At 36.0% G+C, this 24,485-nt stretch overlaps 1 protein-coding gene across 1 annotated transcript; it reads right to left on the bottom strand.

Annotated features, from left to right (window-relative positions):
• Positions 1-12,387: 12,387 nt before the first annotated feature.
• On the bottom strand, positions 12,388-24,077 carry LOC110453564 (anti-sigma-I factor RsgI6-like). The gene is made up of 13 exons (XM_021502542.1): positions 23,775-24,077; positions 22,892-23,040; positions 22,105-22,200; positions 21,532-21,688; positions 20,033-20,078; positions 18,773-18,931; positions 18,391-18,446; positions 17,770-17,907; positions 17,437-17,608; positions 17,108-17,215; positions 16,604-16,819; positions 13,011-13,212; positions 12,388-12,523 (listed from the first exon to the last, which is right to left on the bottom strand). Exons 1-13 carry the CDS (start codon positions 23,948-23,950, stop codon positions 12,489-12,491), a joined length of 1,710 nt encoding a protein of 569 aa, XP_021358217.1. The 5' UTR covers positions 23,951-24,077; the 3' UTR covers positions 12,388-12,488.
• Positions 24,078-24,485: the final 408 nt, after the last annotated feature.

A 24,485-nucleotide genomic window follows, 5' to 3' on the forward strand; every position in this document is an offset into this window, starting at 1 on the left:
AATACAAAGGTGGAAGGAAAGTATATTAGAGAACAAAGAGTTGTTGGTCCGTTTGGGCTTCACTGCGACAGGAATGATAATGGAAAAAGATTTTTCTCTTTCTGTGCCATCAACAACCTAACCATTCCATCAACAATGTTCCCACATGAAGATAATCATATACACACAAGGACATCGCCAAATGGACTACACCATAACAAAACAGACCATGTGTCAGTAAATGGGAAGTTCAAGAGATCAATCATAGATGTCAGAACATACAGGGGTACAGATGTAGGCAGCGATCACAACCTTATCGTAATCAAGACAAAAATGAAACTTCATAAGGCTGCTGGAATATCCACCAGATATGAAACATGTTAGCTAAAAACAACCGAGGTGAAACAGCAGTTCATGATAGACGGATTCAGCATTCTGAGTGAGCAGACAAATGATGACACAGATAAAGAAAATAGATGGAATCATTTCAAGACATCATACAACGAAACTTCATTAGCTGTACCTGGGTATTGTAGAAGGAAAAATCAGGAATGGACTAGTGAAGAAAATTGGAAAAGGGTGGAAGAATAAAGATCCCTAAGAAAAACATAATGAATAGCACAAAATTGGAGAGAGTCAAAGAGAGACTGAGAGGTTATACAGCGAGAAAAAAACAAAGATGCTAAGAGGAACGTGGGGAGAGATAAGCGCCAATGACTTGATAGACTGGCTACAGAGGCAGAGACAGCAGCAAATCAGGGAAACATGAAGGGTGTGTATGACATCACAAAGTAATGTAATGAAAGGTCAAAGAGCATAGGAATGGTAAAGAGCATGAAGTGAATATCCTAACAAAGGGCAGTGATGTGAAAAAGAGATTGAAGGAATATTTTGACGAAATATTAAACAGGCCTGATTCAACAGGACCTGCACATTTTGACACAGATAGTATTGAGGAATTAGATATTGATACAGGTCCACCTACTATAGAAAATATCAAACTTACTTTAAGAGAGATGGAGTCAGATAAAGTCCCAGGTATTGATTACATCACAACATAAATTCCAAAAGCAGCCGTTGAAACAACTGGTAGAGAGATGTACAAGCTGATTGGAGATATCTCGGTTGCAGAGGAAATCCCACATGATTAGAAAAGTGGCCTTATCGTAAAACTTGCCAAGAAATGTGATCTGACAAATTGTGAAAATTGGAGAGGTATTATTTATATTTGAAATAAAGGGAAAAGTCATCATCAGAAGGATTGCAAATAAAGTGGATAAGAACCTTACAAGTGAACAAGCTGGATTCAGAGCAGGGCGAGGAACAACTGAACAGATCTACATACTACGTAGTATCCTTGTGCAGGCAATTGAATGAAAGCAAACCTGTATGTCAGTTTTGTAGATTATAAAAAATCATTTGACAGCGTCAATCGATATACTTTATAGAAGATCATGAAGAGTTACGGAATACCTCAGAAACTCATCAATATGATAAGAGGCATGTACAAGAACAGTGAATGTGCAGTGTTAAATGAGAATGGTATGATTGAATGGTTCACAGTGAAGTCGGGAGTAAAGCAGGGCTGCAGCATGTCAGGATGTTTGTTCCTACTAGTTATCGACTGGATAGTGAGAGCAACAACTAATAGCAACTACACAGGCATCCGATGGAACCTTGTAATCAAACGAGAAGACATAGACTATGCGGATGACATAGCACTACTATCCAGCAACAAAGAACAGATTGAGTAGGATACCAGCTTGCTTAACTACTACTCAAACACTACAGGCTTGAATATCAACTCCGCCAAGACTAAATGCCAACAACACCCGACTAGTTAAAATAAATGGGAAAAATTATTGAAGATGTTACCATGTTTGTATATCTGGGAGCTACCATTAATACAACAGGCGGTGCAGATGAAGATATAATTAGAAGGCTATGACTAGCAAGTTTAGCCATTCATAAGCTTACAAAAACCTGGGCAAGCAATCAAACCAACAGGAAGACCAAGTTAAAATTTACCATTCAAATGTATTATCTGTCCTTTTATATGGAGCAGAAACATGGAAAATGGCAAAGGAGACGAGAAAATTCTAGACACCTTCCTACATAAATGTCTCAGAAAGATATTAAGAATATTCTGGCCAGAAAGAAAGTTACAAATAAAAAGTTAGAGAGCTCGCAGGAACTGACAGAAATGTGTTAGACGCTGTGGCGTAAACACCGAAGACCTGCTGTGCTTAACCGTTTACTCAGAGGAAAATCGTCGAAGTGAATCAGGAGACATTTCCCTTGATAGTTTTTCTTAACTTTCCATTATTGGTTCAAATTCCGAGGGCGCAAAATTAAGAGCGAAGTGCGAAACTCCCAAAGACACTCAATTGCGTACACATCAGTTTTGGAGGAATTAGCATATAGCATTAGCGTATTTACCATGGTTTTCGATAATAAATAACTTTTTTTTTGTCTCACCAAAATGGATATATTGACATAACTTTTCCATTCTGAATTAAATAACAAAGCAAAATATCTCATGTGATTCAGGTCGAATATTTTCTCATTTAATTAAAACATATTACAAAAATAGCTACGTATAATAAATCCTACAGAATGAACAAAATCATTGAAGAAACATTTGAAACAACATAAAACCGAAAGAAAACCTGACAAGGCATCACATTCGTCAGTCGTTTTAACGGATCCTTTCTCGGAGTTTTTTAATTTGATTTTCACAGTAATGTTTATTATTTCCAAGAATATCACTACAATTATGAATTTCATAAGTTACTTAACTGTCTGTCTCCAATATCCTCCCGTGTATAATTCAATCGATATACAGTTGTGTGACTGCACAACGAACCAAAACCACCGTGCGCACACCGTTTATATATCGTTCACACACCGTCCGCACATCGTCCGCACATGGTGCGCACAACTGCGCGATTTAACAATTGTTCGCCCCGTTGTGTGCTTTTCTCCGCACAATTGTGCGATTTGGTACAATTTGTTGATCAATATTACGGAATGCAAAAGATACTGAAGGCTCGTATGCAATAATGTACACTATATACATTATTGTAATTTCTCATTACAATAATTAAGATTCTTTACAATTTTATAATGCGTGTTACACAGTGTTACCGTTAGACTGTCAAGAATGGGTTTAGCTTCTAGGTAACAGAACAGGTAAATAACAATTTGATGAGTGACCGGAGTTTTACCTGGCCTGTCCCTGACACATAGAGCTGATCTGTGATACCGTATGGCCGTTATGAAACACAACTGGACGTTAAGTATTTGTTATATGCATTCGTTGTGGTCTATAGCCCCCCTTCACCTGGTTTTCACACCTTGGCGAGTTACGTAAGCGCCCCGGGCGAGGGATAGGTACATGTACAAAGTGGCTATGTTTACCTGTATTGCCGAGACTGTGTTGTAATTTTACATGGGCCGATTTAGGTTTAAAACACACCGAAAACATTTCTAAATTTAAGAAAATATAAACAGAAAGATAAGCTTATAGATGTAGCTAGAATATAGAAATATACATAAAAATCAAGTTAAATGTTTAAACACGAAACCGTATATATTGTTAAGGCATTCCTAAATTTACACCAACCACGATTGTTATCGCACAACATTCGCCCATCGTCCGCACAAATGTGCGCAAACAATGGTCGTCCAATTTTGTATCGTTCGCACTTCGTGCACACATCGTTCACACACCGTGCACACACCGTGCGCACACCGCACATCGTGTAACGTTGTGCGATCCCACAACTGTATGTCACCATCCGGTAAATAACAGCTGTATTTGGTTATATCTGCCCAAATCCAGTTTGGTTTCTAGCTAAGCTTATTGTTCAGCCAACAGCGAAAGGGAGTTACGAGTAGAGGATACCCGCGACTAAATGATTTTAACATTCTAAACAATAAAATTATGACCTGCATAAAATAACCTTGAGTGGCGAAACCGGCGTGCCCTGCAAAAGTGAGGAAAATAACAACACGAGAAGGAGATGTCAACTGTTTTTAATTTTTTTCTTTACTTGTAATCATATAAATCACAAAATGTATTCATTACTGATCAAAAACACCAAGAAAACATTGTTCCCTGTCTTTTTTCAAAATGGAAAGTTCATAAGCAGTATTCAATTATTTATGCAGAACTTTGTGACAGGAATATACAAAATAACTACTTCCCTTTAAACGTTCATGGCATGACAGCATATGATTTCAATTTTTAACATTTTCACATGTTTGGTCTTCAATTGTTATGACATTGCCCACTGCTAGTGCTATAATAAAAGTAATACGTTTACGACTGATGGTCATTGATTTACCTTACCCAGACATTTGTGGATCCACTCAGTTTTTTTGTTTTTTTTTATATCGTTTTGGGAGGCATAATACTGTTAACCCCTTTATGTATCATTCTGTGAATATTCATTTTATCTACAAACAAAAGGCGTTAAAGTTAATAGTGCCTGGGAGATATTATTTGAAAAATGACGCACAATATGGGTCACATTATTAATCCTTTTGGTACCATATATGTTAGTCCAACTTGAATATTCTCCTTTGATTGGTACCGTTTGGTCTTAAGTTAACATGTTCATAGTTCCAAATTTCCCATTAATCTCCTGTCTTATATATCATCCTAGTTTTAATCTCTTTTTAGCTCTTTGCACTCTTTCGGTGTTACCTAATATTTCAATGACATATTGAACGATGGTGTCAGCGGTAAACATATGGAATCGAAAGTATCCCGAAGGAAGCATGAACATTATTCCAGTCCTAACTAGCTTTTTCCTTATCGACAACATTTTTGCTAAATTGATGTCGTTACTTGTGATTTTTGGAATCTCAACTTTAGATAAAAGGTTTAATCACATAAAAACTCGTTTAATATGTTGCAATGATTGTTTCTTTTTCATGATTTCTAACAGTTTTTGTGCAGCAAATCTCTATATAAAGGCCACCGATATCACTTGAATTTTCGTATTTGAGCGAACATCACTCAGGATAGCCTGCGGGCTATGTTTTTGCCCCAGCCGCAAGGTTTTGATTTGATTTTCTTTTCACTGATTTATTGATTTGATATTTTCTCTGGCAGTTTTTTCGACTGGGTATTAGTTATAATGTTTTCTGTTGAAAAACAAGAGATACGTGCTCCTGTTGATTACGTTTATTTGTGTCATAAAAGCATTTTCAGGTGTGCATGTCGTGTATAGGCTAGGAAAGATATTGCATTTTTTAGATAAACGTCAAACAAATTGCAATAAAAAAAAATCACTGCAATGCATTTCAGTGAGGTCCCCTTAATGGCTACCGAAAAGTCCGAAAAAATCCAAATAGTGGAAGTGTGCCTTATTTGCATAAATCCAATATGGCCGCTATTTCGAGGGTTTTCACCGAGATCGAGTTGCATTTCTTATCATAGGTAGATGTTGTGGCACTTAAAAGCACAAATTTCACATTTATATGAATGTGATATGTTTTATATATCATATACAGAGGCATATCTTCTTTAATTGTGCATAGCAGTATTCATAAATCCAAAATGGCCCCCGATATAATAAGATTTATGCATAGGTTTTGTCATATTTTTCAACTTGAAGAGCTGTTGTGGCGCTAATAGAGTTTAAAAAGTGATCTGCTGTACATTTCTTATCTACTGAAATACCGATATACTACATGTACATCAAACACCTAAAACAAACCCCTCCGCACACGTGTAATGCATGTCCTATTTATCACCTTTGCATATGACGATGTTATTTCATTATGCATGCACTGGACAAAAATATTTTATTACGCAACACAAATATCAAGTCATTTTATATTAAAAACAAAAAAAAAATTCTTCAGAAAACTAGCCCTTATGAGTATCCGTACAAACACAGGAGCTGTTAAGAGGGCTATGTATAGGGTATAGGCTGTACCTTGCATTATCGTCATGGTCGTTGGATTGGTTAGAATCTGTTCTCAGTGCCGATCTATGCAAGGCAAGCCTACACAAGAGCCTACATAAATAGGACGGGGCCTGTAGTTGTTGATGTGATACTGGTTGAACTGTAGTTGTAGTAGGGATTAACATGGACATAAACCAGTTCGAAGGAAAACATCATGAATCTGATAAAAGGCAAATTTAGTTATTTGATTAATTTTAGGCTAGCTACATGTATAGCAGTAGACGATGTAAGGACGAAGGGTAGCTCCAATGCTTCATGGACCTTATCCGTGGCATTGGATAGCCCGGTTGGGCTCTTCGAAGGCGTTTGACAGAAAAGTATGAAAAATCCTACGGTTGATGTTAGGTCTTGACTAGGCTGCAGATAAAACTGTAAATGTAGACCAATCCAAAGACGTCGGTAACAAAATACTGAACTCCATGGCTAGAATGAAAGTGGATGAACATCCATTCAGAAGAAGTTATCAAGCAGTGACATTAGGTGCAAGGACTGCTGTATAGATCGGCGATGAATCTGTTCATGTGGACCCACAGCTCCTTTTCCAGAGACTAGTCATTGTCAGTATATAGCGTGAAGATACTTTAGCATCAGTTTTCAGCTACGAGTTATGCAGTCACCCCCTGCCCTGTTTGAATCATGCATGTCTCCCCCATAGAGGCCGACAAACCAGTCCTAGCAGATGCACTTTGGAAGGTGTTTGAACATGAGCTGACACGAGAGCAGACACTACCCAGTGGTATATGTAATGTTCATTATGTTTTTAATGGTGGTGCTCTACTTCACCGTTTTCCTTGGCCACGTGGGAGCACTTTCAACAACATATGCCAGCTATATGTCAATTATGTATGCAGCAAATATGGAAGGCCAACAGTTGTTTTTGATGGCTATCAAGGCGGTCCCTCAATCAAGGACGCAGCACATCTTAGACGACTTTGCAGAGGACATGGTAATCAAATCCAAGAAAGACGAATTTCTTGCAAATTAAGTTAACAATCAACGCTTCATAAACCTACTCAGTTCCAAGCTCGAAATGCATGGTTGCACTGTATCTCATGTAGGAGGAGATGTAGATCTCTTAATTGTAACTACAGCAGTAGAGGCAGCTTAGTTTAAAGACAGATTTCTTGTCGGGGATGACACAGACCTTCTCATCTTGCTGATCTTCTACGCTGATCTGAATGCAAAGGACGTCTTTTTTGCACCTGAGCCCAATGCAAACTCCAAGAAGGATCGAACATGGAATAGCAAACAGCTGAAGGAAACTCTAGAAATTAGTGTGTGTGGCGACATTCTCTTTGTCCATGCGCTTCTGGGCTGCGACACAACGTCTCGCATATTTGGACATCTAAGACAATCATGAAGATTGACGACTTCTGTGAGCTTGCCAAGGTGTTTAGTCAGCCAGCATCAGACCTGAAGGAGACCATTATTACAGCTGGAGAGAAGGCACTTGTATTTCTGTATGGTGGTGACTCAACAGAAGATCTAGATTCTTTGAGGTACAGAAGATATTGCGTAAAGGTATCATCAATCTCGTCTGCCTTAGAAGCAAAGACTTTGCCACCAACTTCAGCAGCAGCAAATTTAGTTCCACGGTCTGCGTGTGTACTATCAGAGGGCAGACGACCTGACACCGGGAGACTGGGGTTGGCAGGTCACGGATGGGAAAGTATATTCCAATACAAACTGATACAATATTTCATTATGAATTGTACCTGTATAAAATATCACTACTGATAAGAGACCACAGTAATGTTTCCCCATTGTAATGATTTCCCTATATCTGAACATGTATTACGAGATCACTTATGTCAAGAAACGACTTCTGCAACCTCCAGAGCTGAGTTCTTTCCAACACAGACAATAACTCTAGGTAGATTGAAGTGATCAGCATCGTGGGATTATACACACTGTCTCTTGATTCCTCACCTTAACCTTTCGGTTAATGTCCTAAGGACCTTGGAGAAGTATATAAACGTTCTTGTGTTTTCCTTTTTTGCTGGTGTTACTTCAAATATAAATCTTCGTTACCTTCATACAAGTCTGGAATAGATGCTGACGTACATGTAACAGCAATAAATGCAGACACTGAGATCCTAATCGTATTTGAATGTCATACGAGTCTGGAAAGGTTGCTGACTTAATAGCAATAAACGCAGAAACTGACATCATAATCCTATTTTAATGTCTTTGAATAGTCGCTTAATAGGCTAGGAATATTGTGTTTTGAGGTCAAACAAATAGCAATACAAACAATCACTGCAATGCATTTTAGTAAGGGCCCCAAAATGACATACTAACAGTCAAAAAAATCCGTGTAGTGATTTCAATATTTACTTGTAATAGAAACATTGATATAAGATAGGTTTCAATTACTTTGACATTGTTGTAAAAGTCAAAGAGCATTATACAATGTCGTCTGTCTTATGTTCACAAGTGTACCAACACGTAAAACAAGATTACTACTACTAATGTGGAAAATTTCAAACTAGTCAATAACATTACATTTTTCGATATATCTCCATCACCCACGCAGGTATACTAACATATGGAGATGTTAGCCAGGTAGCATAGGACTAGTAGCTAGAGTCTGATAAGGCATCTCCTGCGAATTCCTCAAAAATGTATTGATTAATGTAGATGCTAATTGTAATGATTGTATAAATTGTATATCTGCGTACTGTTAAGCGCTTTAGCGTGTGGCTTTTTCTAGCTAGATAGGGCGCTATATAAATATTTTTATAAATATTATTCTATGTTACCGAATGATAGTTGTTCGAAATTTTCTAAATACAAACAAACAAATTAATTAATTAAACGTAAACGATAGGGGTCAAGCTCACGACCTTTAAATGGTACAAACTAAATTTTACCATGTTGCCAAACAGGAGTGATGCACTGGATCAAAACGAGTATGTTATTGATGGGCCGCAACCTCAGAAAACTTGAAAAGGGAAGTTGCTCAGAAAAAAAACTTATGATTGCTTCATCTACAAAATAAAAGGCAAACTAGTTCTAGTAAAATACTGATAGGATAACTTCTTAACTGCTGTACAATCTCGATGATAAGCCTGATTTGAAAAAAAAGACCGGCTTTAAAATTAAGCGTTAGATTATTCGCAGCCAAACATATCTCCACAGTAAACCGGGTTTGATACGACACAAATCCTCAATGGCTATGGACATGTAATCTGTAGCTATGTAATTTGTACACTCCAACGTTGAACTTTATTTCAGCACCAATATGCTTTTGAAATTGAGGCAAATATGAAATTTTGGCATGGGCCGATAACAAAGCTTCAAAACTAAGACGAAATTAGAAATAAACTGTCCAAGGCATACAGTTTAAACGACTTCGAAATGTGACGGCATTGAGACTTTAAAAATACTAAAAGAACGTTAGTCCTTGATTCGGTACTAAAACCGGAAATAACTTCCGATGCATGTTTGAGATTTACCTATAGACAAAGTACAGGTCGCAGTACAAAATTCTGGTATACACATACAAGGCACTGAATGGAACAGCTCCTCCGTACCTACAGGAACTTGTAACCCTGTATCAGCCGTCAAGATCACTGCGGTCGGAGTCAGAATCTTTGTTGTGTGTCCGAAAATCTCGTACTGTAAACTACGGAAACAGATGCTTTGGGAGGGTTTCGGCTACTTTGTGGAAAAGCTTACCATCTGCTATTAGGAAGTCGAATACCCTGGCCAAGTCCAAGAGGAACATAAAAACTCACCTCTTCCCGTCTGCATTTTAGAATCTTTGCAAAGACGTCATGTAAATACCACCCTTTTATTTGTTCAATTATGTGCACATTGCTTGTTAAATGTATGAAAGTGATTGCAAACCTTTGTTGTTTGTTTTCACAATTATAACCATTACTATTATCCATATGTTGTAAAGCGCCTTAGAGTAATTTTACAAATTATATAGGGCGCTATATAAATGCTGTATATTATTATTATTATTAAAAGAGTCAGAATTACATCAAAGTAGCATAAACAGAGGAACGTGTGTGATATTAACGTCTTAGTCTCGTACAAGTTAGTGTAAACATACACATTAACCTTGTCACCACCGTAGATCATAATGGAATAATCCAGATCAATGTGTGGTAGAGTTTACTAAAGTTACATAGGGGTGGAAGGGTTATTAATCCACATCCAATCAAAAAAAAATATCAATAGATGAATTGTGTGCATAAAGAGTAGAGTATATATCTGTTATTCCAAATCAATAGAAAAACGTGCATAAAACTATCTCGCTCCTGTTCATCGCAAATATGACGTTACTTGCCATATTTGTTTTTAGGTTTCCAGGACATATTAGAATATACACATATATTTTATGAATCCAAAGCGGTTCCATCATAAAAGATAACAATGTAACAATACAACAAAGTATACACTCAATAGTATGGGTTTTCTTACAATAAATGCACAGTGCCCGTTTATAGAAACCTGAAAGACGGGTTAAGTCAACGTCGGAAGGGGCATAACTCGTATAGTTAAAACATTAAAAATCTTAGATATGAACTTTTCTGAAATTTGCATCATCTTATAAAATATATAACGACATGTGCAACACTCGTATTATCCACATACACATACTTTCCAAATATCGATATTCTTAGAATAACACAATGTATCACGGCTCTAAAAGTACATAATTATGTGGATACCTTTGGTTAATATAATTTTAGCGGAAGCACAATACACACATTCACTGATAAGGGAACATGTATGTGTTGATACAGGGCGGACCTCATTAAGGCATTTACACACGATAGAAACATAAATAAGTGCATATTACCAAGTTCAGATGTAAATTGCTTCAAATGATTCTCGATGTCATGTTTTTCCTAATATAACAGTCTATTGAAATCAAAAGCAACATTTGTAAATGTTAATACCATATATTTCTTCGATACAAATTTCGTGAAACCACTTTAGAAATTTAACGTGTAACGCCACCTTATCAGGAATGGTAACTAAATCTTTCCTTCGACGATTTCTTCATGTTCGCTTTCAGATTAAAACTCGGTGCCAACATCCGTTCGAGATCTTCTACTCGTTCTTTTTTTAGCGAAAATGTGATTTTATTGAAAATCCATGCTCATGGTCGTTGCTCGGGGAGAACGCCTATTTCAATTTTCAGTAAACTTGATGTAAATAACCTCTGTGTCATCCTCTGTAAATTGAATCTTTTAAACGTTTGGTGATTTGAGTACGAATATCTTTCCTTACTTTATGCTATCCTCGGGATAGTAAATTCAGACGGTTCTTCTGTCAATAACGGTCAAAACTTGTCTTTGATTGCATTGAGAAGTCCTGTCCATATTGTATGATGATTATTTGTTAAGTACTCTGAGGATAACACGGTATCAAATTCGGGATACTAAAACATGCATTTTATCAAATATATATAGTATCTTACATGGGTTTTTCATTTCATATGAGATTTTATGAAACTCATCTCGAAGTTTTAATTTTTGCTCGCGAAGGCTCGAAAAAATAAAAACTCCTAAGACTCGTTTCATTAAAGTTCACATGAAATGAAAACAAATTTAAGATACTTTTTATTACATAACTCAGAAAACTTACATTTTGACAGGACTTAAAGCCAAAATGTAGTGGGCCTAATCAAACGGAGACAGCCATTTTGTTGCGCCATTCATAATTTATGACGTCACATCATCGTCCATATTATAACGTCACAATCGATGTTTGACCGACACGGCCAATGAAAAACGCTCCAGGTTATATTACACTAGTGACATATGTAAAAATATTACACGGACGAATTCACTGAATAACAGACCGATTATGTGATAAAATGATTTATTCTTTCTGAATGTTTTTGTTTGTTAGTTTATATACTGTCCTTTTATCGTCATATGATTATTTGCAATCCCTCGCGAAGTTATAGATATAAGCTAAATTCCTAATATCTATCAAAATGATACTCGATTAATATCAATGCCTTTTCGTAAAAATAATTTCATTTCCATTCCAAAATGGTTCTAATAATGTAGAGCTTATGGTTATTACGTTAATTCAGATTTTTGTTTGCAACATATCAAATGTTGTCTTACAAAAAAAAAAAGTGCGAAACATAGATGGCACACAAGTAAAAGACTCTGTATATAATCTTGAAACATATCCCCACGATAGAGCTGTCAGTTACAAACCTTTAATATCATCAAATAACGTATTTACCAACCTTGGAAAAGAATATAAATAGACCTTAAAGTTAGCTCTCAATGCCAAACGAAAGTTTTGCATGAGATGTGTATCGGATGACTGAAATGTAGAAAAAGTTTCAAATTTTTCGAGTTATAACTAAAGGTTGTGTGTTCTAGAAAATTTCCCTTGGCATTGAGAATATTTAATATTTACAACAAACCAAAAAACGTCATGCAGATATTTTTGATGCAAAATTTATTCCATTTCAACAAAAATTAACGTGAGTACCGTTACTGAAATGAACGAGTCTCTCCACCAGACATTTTATTTTACTGTTGTCTATGTTATAATAGTGTTGGAGTGAGCATTGGCCCCTACAATACAAATAATAGGAGATTAAAATACATTCATACAATAAGCATATGTCATTTAGTATTAAAATTATTATTATTACTATCATATGTTTTTTTAAATGTATAAAAAAATCATTTTTGATAGTATCACAGAGTTTATTTCACAATTACGCAGCTCATACAATCGGCATAAATGTAATTTATTGTTTAGTGTCATTTACATTTTGTCAATTCTATATAACTTTATATTAATTAATTTTGATGCATTTTTAACGATGAATAAAAATCACTTCATGCGATGTCCATTGATGAATTATTTCACAATTAATAAGCTAAAACGAAGGCAAATAGCCTACACAGGCAGATAAGCACTATATGTTCTATCAATAGAAAATTCCCATGATAAGATGATTTTTTTAATAAGTATTTATTTAATACAGCCAGCATAGGCAAAGAAGAATGAAATTTATTTTTTAATGAAATAAAGTTATGTCTCTTTGCAACATACCATTTCCGGACAGATGGACAGATAACGTCTTCGTTGAGTCGGTGAGTGTGAAGGTATGCGTTTCAATTGTCTGTCCATGTGACTTGACCTTGAGGGTATAGTCACCTTTAAATCCTCGAATCGTCTGGTTGTGGAGATTGGTTGTCTTGTGTGTTCGCCATTTCCGGTACAGCTGCTGGTACCTCAACCCTGCTGCATTTGGCTGAAAATGATTGTTACATCTAGTTGCATGTAGTGTTCAGGCTATCATATTTGAGATAAGGTATACGTTTCTGTTATGCCTGGCAGTCGTGTATGTGTTCTTCTTTAGTTAATTTTAATTTTTAAGCAAACGTAATACGGCTTACTTTAGTGGTTGTCTTATCCAAGTACCATTAGGGCTCAATAAATAGTGCCATTAAGGAAAACAGCTGAACCTTTCTTCAATAATTAACAAAAATAATCATTCAAGCTTTTGTATACCCCTTTATCAAAACCTAGTTCGTAGGTCGTCTCAAAGCGGTTCATAAATTACTATCCGTGGTTATAGGGCCTTTGCAACCGGTCAATATCTTTCACAAATCCCTGGGGAGGATACAGACGGTGCTGCTATTTCGGCGCTCACAGCTACGTTCAACAATTTACAGCCGAGTAGTCCGGAATAAGCAGGGTAATGTATCTTACTCAAAGATACAATACAGTGCCGTAGAAAATAAGAAAAAAAAGAACTGTCCGACTGACCGCCAGATACTGTAAGATCGATACTTAGGTAGCGCTCACCCTTCCGGAACACCTGATCTTATCCTCCTTTTTTAGCTCACCGGGTCCGATGAACCAGGGTGAGCTTATGCCACACCGTACGTCAACAATTTCTTCATACGACTTCTTCCTCTTAACCACTAAATCGAATTCATTGATATTTGACTGGAAGCATCCCTTGATGGTGGGGATTCAAAATTGTACAAATGGTAGGACTGAGCCACAGGGGACTTAGAGGCGGGGACATAGGGAGCATTTTGGTTCTATTGCTATACATGTCTCTTCTGTAGAACTATGCAATGGATATCGATCATATTTAGTCAGAAGCATTCACGGGAGGCGTGGATTCAAAATTGTACAAATGGTAGGACTGACCCAAAGGGGGCTAAGAGGCGGGGACATAGGGAGCAATTTGGCTATATTGCTATACATGTCTCTTCTGTAGAACTATACAATGGATAGCAATCATATTTAGTCAGAAGCATTCACGGGTGGCGTGGATTTTAAAATTGTACAAATGGTGTGGCTGACTCCCCAGGGCGCTTCGGGGCAGGGCCAAAAAGGGTTATTTGGCTATATTGTTTTAAGCTACTTCTTCCCTGTGCCTAAGGCATGGGTATCAACCATATTTGACTTGAATCATCTCTAGGTAGTGGGGATTCAAAATGGTACAAATGGTGGGGCTGACTTTCAAGGGGACTGAGGGGCCGTGGCACTGGGTATCAATCATTTTTGATCTGAAGCATTCATTTGAGACTGGGATTCACAATTGGACAAATGGTGGGGCTGACCCCCTGGGCTAAGGGGCCGGGCCAAAAATAGTTCAATATTTGGAAATGATTGCGGTCCCCACTCTATAACCATATATTCAATCGCTGAGTATAAAGAAAAGAATGTTCATATGCTTCCAATATGGCACTGGGGTCTGACCCGACCTTTTAGAGACATAGTCTGTGGGTTCATATCTTTGAAACGGTTGAGATCCCCACCCCAAAGCTATACATACACGTACTGGACATAAAGAGACGAATGCAATCATAATATTAGAATAGACAATGGGGTCTGCCCAAATCCATGGGGACCTAGTTTGTAAGGTCACAGATTGGAAGCAGTTGTTATACCAACCCTATAGCCGTATATGGAATTGCTGACTATAAAGAGAAGGATGCATATTATACCCTAGGCCATAACTTCGAAACGGTTAAGATCCCCAACCCAAACCAATATATACAATTGTTGGGCATAAAAAGGTGAATGCAGCCATAGTATCAAAATTGACGCTGGGGTCTGCCCAACCCTTGCAGACTTAACCCCTGGGTCATAACTTTGAAGCGGTTGAGATCCCCGTCCAAAACTATATAATAATAAAAAGGCTGGGAATAAAGAGACGAATGCAATCATGATATTAGATTAGACCATGGGGTCTGGCAAAACCCATATGAACCTAGTTTCTGAGTCACAGCTTGGAAACAGTTGAGATCCGCACCCCATAACCATACATAAAATTGCTGGGCATGAACAATCTGATACAGATATGCTACAAGCATTGACCTTTGTGTGTGGCCCGTTCCCTCGGATCTTATTTTGATAATATTTTGCCATGATTGCTTAGATATCCAGGTGTGAGCGATACAGGCCCTCTGGGCCTCTTGTCTTTATGCAAAGTTCTAATTAATGTTATGATAACTTTTTGTTATGAACGTTCATCCCAATGTTATGATTTATCTTACAAAAGTGCAGTTTGTTTACGATGCAACAGCTGATCATCAACCACAGAGGTGCAAGTTGAATAAAATTGTTATTTTACGAAATTGTATCTTGAACATACATTTATCACATACCTATGTAATCTTACAATAGTAATACTACACATTTCTGTCGGTTTGTATCACACATGTGTGATACAAGATGTATAACACATGTGTGATACAATATTTTGTATCACCATACTAGCCGGAACTACTTTTTAGGGGAATTCCCTTGTCATGGCGAGCTGAAAAGTTCCCGGTATTTTCAAAAATATCTAAGTTTATAAAATCTTTGTATCGATCTCTACCAAATACGGAAGGTATGTGATAAAAGCAGGACCACACACTTCTGTTTTTTTAACGAATCAGAAAGCCCGAGTTTATTGCGCGGACGAATATATGCACGAGTGAATATATACGTCCTCGCAATAAATGAGTGCTTTCTGATTCGTTAGAAAAACACAAGTGTGTGGTCTTGCATATATGTATATTACCAGTAAATGTCCGAATCAGTAGGAATCAAATGCGATTCATTGGCAAGTGTTGCAATGTGTCCTATTGTGTAAACTTTAAGTTATGTGCCAATTTGATAGATTTAATGTTAATACAAATGAAGAGAAATATTTGACTGCTTTTTGAGTTATTGAAATTTCTCCCGTCAAAACGACATTTACTTGCCTGGGCAAGCTGTGGGTTACCATTGGTTGTCCAAATTAAACAATAAAGATTTAAGGATTTTTAATATATCTCGTCATTATATTTAAAATAACGACAGGTATTAATATTTGGTTTCTTAGATTGCAATTTTTATCAAATGATCGAAACTAATAAAATTTAATTGACTGCAACACACATCCAATATGCTTTCATTCTACACGAACAAACAGAGAAAAAAAAATGTTGGTTGCTAATAATTCATCTTGATATTTGATTAGGTGTAATGGAATCTCGGCATATTGCCCTTCATTTTATTTCCAACCTTGCTTACCATATACATGTACATAATCAAGGTTCCTTTCCCCTTAGTGTCAGTATATCAAGGTTTTACTGTAGTTAAAGCATCATAAAGTACATATGTACCAAAATAAGTCCTTGGTCGACTCTTACCGTGCAACTGGGACCGTGCGTTAACGCGATCCCCTGAGAGTAAACGTGCATATCAGAATACCCCCAGAGTAGCACGCCCTCTACCAGTGGGTGACTTAAGTACAGAGTAAGAAGATCTTCTAGTTTGTCTGCTTTCTGTGTTTCGTTGTGATCTTCGACAGTCAGCTCTGTAATCCAAAGTGGTAATCCAGTTTCCGCTACCTTATTTAAACGATACTGAAAACACGCAACATATTAAGAATTACGGATCTCTAAGCATTCGCCTTACACATATGTCGTCTAACATTTAATAACATAATCACATATATATCGTATATGTGTGTATAGCATTTTATCCAGAGTGACGTCCCGAGCACCAGAGAACAATGTGATGACGTCAATAAATTACAACACAGGGGTTGATTGTTGTTTCGACTAGACTTTGCTAGTCTAAATCTTTTACGTTAGTGCACATCAATTCGTATTGAAAGTTGGACATTCTTAACCATCCGGATACTTCCTTACCTGAACCGTCGTCATGTCTTGGTGGGAATTGTCAAAGTGACTTTGGATCCCTGCACCATATATCGGCACGCTTGCTTCGTTAAATCGCCTAGCATGTTCTTTATATGCCTGCAAATATTGAGCAGTTTGTCAATAGCAGTATCACAATACATTATTATCAAGTTAAAAATACGAAAAAACGCATAGGCCTTGCATATCAATTAAGGTAAATAATGTATGTGATATAGTTATTTCATTATTGCTTCTTTAAATGACATTATGTGAGTTTATGGGTGTTGAATTGTTCTATTTTACCGATATTTAAATGGAACATATATAATATGACGTACCGTTGTTGAGTATCTGGAACTCACGACATTAAATTCGTTGAGAAATAATTTCACACCAGGTTCCGCCTGGTGCAACCAGTTAAACATATCCTGTGTAATGTTTGGGTTCGTAAGATGTCGTGCAAAGTAGTTACCATGTATATCCTCATTGTTTACGTCCCAGTGTTCCAACCTGTATCGGAAGCAGTAGGACATTTCGTAAGTATATATAGAATGTCTAAATTACATCTAAAACACAAACTTACCAATGACGCTTATATTTACTATCTGCTAATATAACTGATCTGGTGTATTCATGGCTCTTACATTTTTATTTTTGGTTGTTCAACTTACTTCCCTCTAGTGTGTGATATCATATCGTTAAGATGTGTGTGCATCGCCTGCAGAAGTTGTTGTGAATTCATGGTCGATAGCCACTTCGGAACACTTTTGTCCACAGACCAGTACATGTTGTGACCTCTGACCTTAATGCTGTAAATAAATTAAACAAATCACTGCCGTTAGTGAGAGAAGAGAGAAGAACAGAAAGAGACGAGTAAGCAGGGCGGAACGAGCGACTCATCGATGTATTTTTTGTGGAAAGTGGAAATTCTCGTGTATGTAAATGTTCGCGTTGTTTCTCTTTAAAAGACCACGGTGTCGAAATTTTGCGTTGGCAATGATACTAAAATATTTATATCCTATATACATTTGTAGCTATACTTTGCATAATTTCTAAATAAATATTCACATGTTGATAACTAATTGACTCAAATCGAAAACACAAATCGTTTTCATTGTTCCTTTGATAGGTGATGATTTCAATACATATCTTTAGGGTAATAAGCAGATTTCGTCAATGAAGTATAAACAATCACAGATAAGATTTGTAATAAAGTATATAAACAAATAATTGAATAATAATAAATGTATTTTTTTCTTTTCTATACATTCGACTGTAAAAGATAAACTTACCCTTTAGAAATCATTGCATTGATGGCTGCCATGGGTCTATCAAAGTTAGCATGTCCCTGAACAATCAGAGGATTATTTCAAGGAAATAATATAAAATATAGACATCGTAAAGTCGTCCAAAATTAAAAAGCATAACGATTAATTAAAATTTATTGTTACATGTTAAGCTCAAAAATGCAAATAACCACATACACGATTCATTAATAAGCTAAATAGCAAAAAAGTGTCAATAATATCCTAATTGTAATTGATTAAATTAAAGATTTTTTTTCAGGTGAACTTGATTATTTTCTTTCATCAATATTTCCATCCACTGACATTTATAACATTTGTGTATTTAGCACCGAATTATAATCAATGTATTATAATTTAAATTTCGTACTTGCGTCCATTCCATCAATCTCCATTTGAGTGCATTTTCCAAAACGGCCCATTCAAAGTTGTTATAGAAGAAATCCTGATAACCTTTTTGCGCTGGGTCATGAATAGCATCGGCGTTGATAGCGGTACCGAATGCAAACGCACTCTTTGTTTGGTTCAACTGGGGAAGATACTTTTCTATTTGAGAAAACACGTAATACGGCTCTGGATAAAGCATGTCAGAAGTTACATTCACGTACCCAACTGCAGAAAACGAACAAACAAACCAGCAATCTACCTAAATTATCCAGAACAGATTACCACTGAGCATGAAGATACGAAAATATTTCTCATGATACAGTTTCCGTCTGGTCTATATACTGTTGTTAGTAATATGACATATTATACATTTTTTTAAAACAATTTTGCAACATTATAGAACCCAACTCTTCATGTTTAAGTGGTAAATTTAGCATTCAAAAATATATAACAAATTATTTTTCGTAAAATGTCATACAATTGTACACATAAATTTAAACAATTTAAAGCATCATATGATAAAAAAAGATACCAATATTATAATATAGTACTGTAGCGAATGATTATAAGCCCTCTACACGTGCAATGTTTCGTATTTTAGTATTTAACTATAACAAAAAAAAAAAAAAAATACAACAGTTACTTGTTTTTAGTTAACAAATTTGCTTGATTTGTAGTGGAATATATCAGGGGAGTAGTTAGAAATGCTTGGAAAAAATGAATATCATTTCACGGACGCCGCTTCTGTGTGAGCTAAAATATATTTTCAACAACTTCAAATTTATGTTTATCACACTATATTCTACCTCAAGTGATAGTATTACAAGCGTTTGCCCTCTGTAGATAAAGCTAAGTCGTCAAAGATCAGCAATGTATAGTTTGTTTGTCTCACGGTCAATATATAGAAGGTTTATGAAGAACGATGCACGGTCATAAGTTGTTTGGAAATAATAAATGCACGTGCATATGCATGTTTATGCTAAGTTAAAAATGTAAAGACTGTTAGTATCGCCGAAATATTTAATATTTAAGGCACTTGTTAGTCTATTAAACAAGTTTTAATGTTATGTTCATAAGTAAACCAAATTGGAAATATTGAATTATGAAACTGTTTGTATAGGAATGAAATAATTGCACAATAATTGCATAAACGTTTTAAATTATGCTTGTAGAGATTTATCTTGTAGAGAATTAGGCAAAAGCAGAAAATTTGTTTGTTTAAGATTATTATATAAAGGTTTACCTCTATTTGTAGATGTGATGTGTCCGCTCCATGTCCATTGATAATTCTAAATGACAAATTCTAGAATCAATATCATTTTTTTTTTAGTTCGTTGTTTTATAACATATTGTGTCCATATGTATTATCGAATCATTCAGTAACAATATAAATATCCTGGATTGGTTCAAAGAAAGAAGTAAATCGTACAGTTCGTGTTCTATAATGATATAATCACACTGTTGCCTTTGATCTTCTTTGTACATGTAAGTATGGTTTGTAGAAATGCTCATGTAGCACAATCACTTAATACATTTTGATTGACGTGGCGATAACTAGTACGATACGTACTCTGTCACCCTCATTAAATAAATGACCAGTGAAGCGTATGTGCACAAAAGTGTAACATATTTAACAGTAGGTAATATACAATAGACGTTGATCCGGCTAGCTTAGTTTTACCACTTAATTATTATACATGTACGAAATGACGAATCAAACCAATGAATTGATTCAGCAACGAATGATCGTAAAAATGGAGGATTATATGACTCCCCTCATCTCAATTCTAAACATGTCCACATTGCTTCTTTTATCTGCTGCTTGAGCAAATTGCTCTGTCTATACCGGCGCATAACATGATTTTGCTGTGAGGCATAGTCTGCGATTGCCGATTTATTGATCTGGGACATTGACTGCTTCCGTTCTAATCGGGTGAATTTCTTTCGCTCTTGGGTTTCCTTATTTTTTTCCTGTGCTCACTAAGTTGGCTTCCAGTTTTTGCATTGCAATATGCGTCAGAGTTCTTGAATCCGAATTTTCCACGGTTTGGCGAAATAATATCAACGTCGATTCGGCTTCGATACAGTTGTGGCTTTGCACAACATTACACGATATGCGGTGTGGGCACCATGTGTGTACCATGTGCGCACATAGGTTGCGCAGGATGAAAACCAGTACGATTATAGCGTGCGTACGACTGGGCAATATATATCGCACATTTGTGCTGTAAGTATCGATGTTGATATATATTAAAGAATGGCATATGAATATATACGATTTTATATTTGAACTCATATCTTTCCTCATTTATATGTGTTGCAATATTTCAGCCAGATATTCATGGTTATCTATTCATCTAACAGTAAACTTGTATCTAAACTACCTTAATCGTATGTACTGTATATATACATCACTATACATTTTGTAAAAGCGTTTATAATCCTAATTGTTATACCTGTACGAAATGGCGAATCAAACCGACAGGATATATAACGGCATAGGTATGAAGCCCAAAAAGACACTTCTTAATATCCTGGTAAACCATTTGACCAAAACACCCGAAGAAAATGTCGCATAACGCGTGCACAAACTTAGATGCAAGAACTGTGACGCATCGTATCGTATATCCGCGAAACTGGAAGGCGATTTCTGGACCGAGTTATAGATCTTATTCTGACCTTCTATAACGCATTAATGTCTTCTTTTATAAAAACAAAGAGATATTCGATGATTTATATAACCTTATGTCCATATTGGATTTTCTGTTTGCTTCTATCCTGGCATTAGCTTTAGATTTCCACTGCGAGTCGACAGGAAGCTCCGTAAGGCTCATACCATCCACAAGGTAGTTAGTATCTTTGTTTTCTACTTGAAGATATATTCTTATGTTGGTCATTCCTGAATTGAGATAAACGTTTATGCTTTGATTACCAAGAAATGAATAAAACGTAAAGAACGTATTATGTCTGATACATGTACTACCGTATTTACCTGCGTTAGTTGTGTACGTTTATTTTAAGGTTTTAAGCTCATAGCACATTACACAAAAAACGAGTACCTAAGATTTGTGTTAAAGATCATGATATATCTACAATTTCAATATTTACAAATCAAACCTGCGATTTGTATTAGAGATAAGGAAATATGTTACTTTTACAAACATTGTATATGTGGTTAGTTTACAGATATGCAAAATATTTAAAAAAAGAAATGGAAGATGACATGAAAAAAAGAAGACTTCGAAAAACAAAGCTCCTAATCAGACACACGGGGAAACTTTCTTTTGGAATCTTGAGCAACATTAATAGAATTACCTTGATTCGTAATGATAAAATCCCCTCCGATCTCCGTCCATTCGAACTCCTGCTGAACGTGCCTGTCCTCACTGACCGTTTGGTAATGGGTATTACCTTGACGTTCAACAACAAATCAACAGGTTAGCTTTAAGAAAACATACCACGATCGCATGAGCATATCAGAAATCTTGGTTTGGGTTTTAAATCGTAAAATTTGGACATTTTATGATATATGCCTTGATTTTACGTGTTCCCTATTGAACGTGTCGAATATATGTTCTATTTTTTAAATAAAAAATGATAATATACAACAATTATATAACATCTTATCTAATTTGTAAAATTACTCTCGGGGGCTTCACAACACATTTAGATTAGTTTTCCTACAGTGACAGTTATAAAGTAGATACACTGTAAGGAGGCATACATAACAGCATAATATATTAAGTAACACGACATTCACCTCACTATGCCTATACATACATGTATAGGGGCTTGTACATGACGTCTGTGCACTAGCCTAAAATGCAGATGTAAAGAGGTTAGCCACTTAATTCTTCTAAAAATTTAGCCAGAGTTATGCAGATGGTAGGCTATTCCACATTTTCCCCTTTCTAACGATATTTGTGATCTTTTATTGTTCAATCACAGTTGAAAAAAAAACACTAGAACGAGCAATTGCTTCTGTTTCTCGCATGAAATATAACAAATACAGCTTTGTATGATTATTAACGTATCGGTAATTAATATTACCTGAACGTTAGTCTTTAAGGAAACAAAATGGTTCTGTATCCCAATGCCTTACCATGTAAGTCGGTGCCCTTTATCATCACGTGAACTGTTTGATACATAGATCCTGCGACTTTATTCTGCAGCTTTATGAAGCCTTTGATCACGTATGTTTTGCCCGTTGACACGCTGACGTCATAGTAAAGTCCTGCCCAGGTATGTTGACTAAACACAAGGCAATATTTCAAAAAATAAAATACTGCAGAAATATGAAAGTAAACGTTCATACTAAATCAGATATAGTTGTAGTGTATGATATCTGTTAGGCATACATGACTTCAGAAATATAATCTATCTGACTCAGTGCATGTTAAATTGTGACGTCAACTATTGCTATTTTTGTTTTGTTTTGTTTCTTTTTGTCTTGTTTACTTTGCGATTTGTAATTTTCGCGGATTTGCTTGTTCTATTGCGCAGGATCTATTTAAAAAGGTTCCATGTGTCGTAGCTTTTTCACATTGGTTTACGGGGTTAAGATTGATTTAGTGCATACTGAATGATATTAACTGCAAAAATCACGAATACTATAATCCTGCTATCGAGACTAAATCCTATGCTATATAATATCTATTAAATACCCTGCAAAAAATAGAAGGTCCTTTCAAAAAAGGATAGTAAGTTTCAATAGTGGATGCATTGATACACATTCATTTCAATTCGAGTAGTATACTTATTGCAATCACTATTCTAAAGCTATTACTAAGTGATTGTCAATGAGTTATTAGACATAACCTATCCATACGCACATATTGATCAATATAAGTTATGCTAGATATCAAAATTTCCCAAACAATGCATTCAAACTGATCAACGATGAAAAAATCATTTTAAAATTATTTCATCTTTATCAATTAACTAGAGAAACCAATTTGATAATTAAATAAACAACTGTAACATACCGATGTGTTACCATTCCACTGTGGTGTCCAACCACGTGGTCAGTCGTTAGGGACAGCTGGCACGAGTTACACTGCCAGTTTCCATGAAACTGATGACTCTCAAAATCGCCATTTTGGAACAATTCAGAAATAGTTTGTCCTAAACAAAGGAACAGTATCAAGCAAACACGTTTCATTTCGTCGATGACTAGACATGCATTGCACTATATCGAAACCAACTTTTGAGATTAGTCCTAAACACAGCGTGTGCTTGTACTCAACAAGACCGACACTTATCTGGCGAAGGAATGAGTTCATACAGCTTATCAGTCAAACACAGAGAAGGGCAAGGTTGATAACTGGGTCTGACGTTAGGAAGTTATATATATAGGATCTTACATGAGTTTCCATTTCATATGAGATTGATGAAACGAGTCTAAGAATTTTTCAATTTAGCGAGCTTCTTGCGAGCTAAAATGAAAAAAATGTGACGAGTTTCATCAATTTCATGTGAGAGTAAAACGAGTGTAAGATCCTTTTTATCACATAACCAAGATTTGTGGTATTTACTCGTGTAAAACGACAATTTTCATACAACCTTGAAATGTAAAAAGACGCCATTTTGACTCCAGTGCGTAAGCATGTGACGTCATGTACTTGTCTCGGCGTGACGTCACAATTTAAATAATTGAAGCTTACAACCAATCACAGGGCTGAGAGGTCATATTACAC

Source organism: Mizuhopecten yessoensis, unplaced genomic scaffold (genome assembly GCF_002113885.1).
Source record: "Mizuhopecten yessoensis strain PY_sf001 unplaced genomic scaffold, ASM211388v2 scaffold7461, whole genome shotgun sequence".
In the NCBI taxonomy this organism is placed as follows: Eukaryota; Metazoa; Mollusca; class Bivalvia; order Pectinida; family Pectinidae; genus Mizuhopecten; species Mizuhopecten yessoensis.

What these genes read in the sequence shown, in the direction of transcription:
- LOC110453564 (XM_021502542.1), bottom strand. Translation starts at nt 23,950, where the DNA reads ATGAAACGTGTTTGCTTGATACTGTTCCTTTGTTTAGGACAAACTATT. An exon ending in AAAGGGCACCGACTTACATG is followed by an intron (nt 22,201 to 22,891) that starts GTAAGGCATTGG and finishes TTGAACGTCAAG; the next exon opens with GTAATACCCATTACCAAACG. An exon ending in AAGACATGACGACGGTTCAG is followed by an intron (nt 16,820 to 17,107) that starts GTAAGGAAGTAT and finishes GCGTGTTTTCAG; the next exon opens with TATCGTTTAAATAAGGTAGC.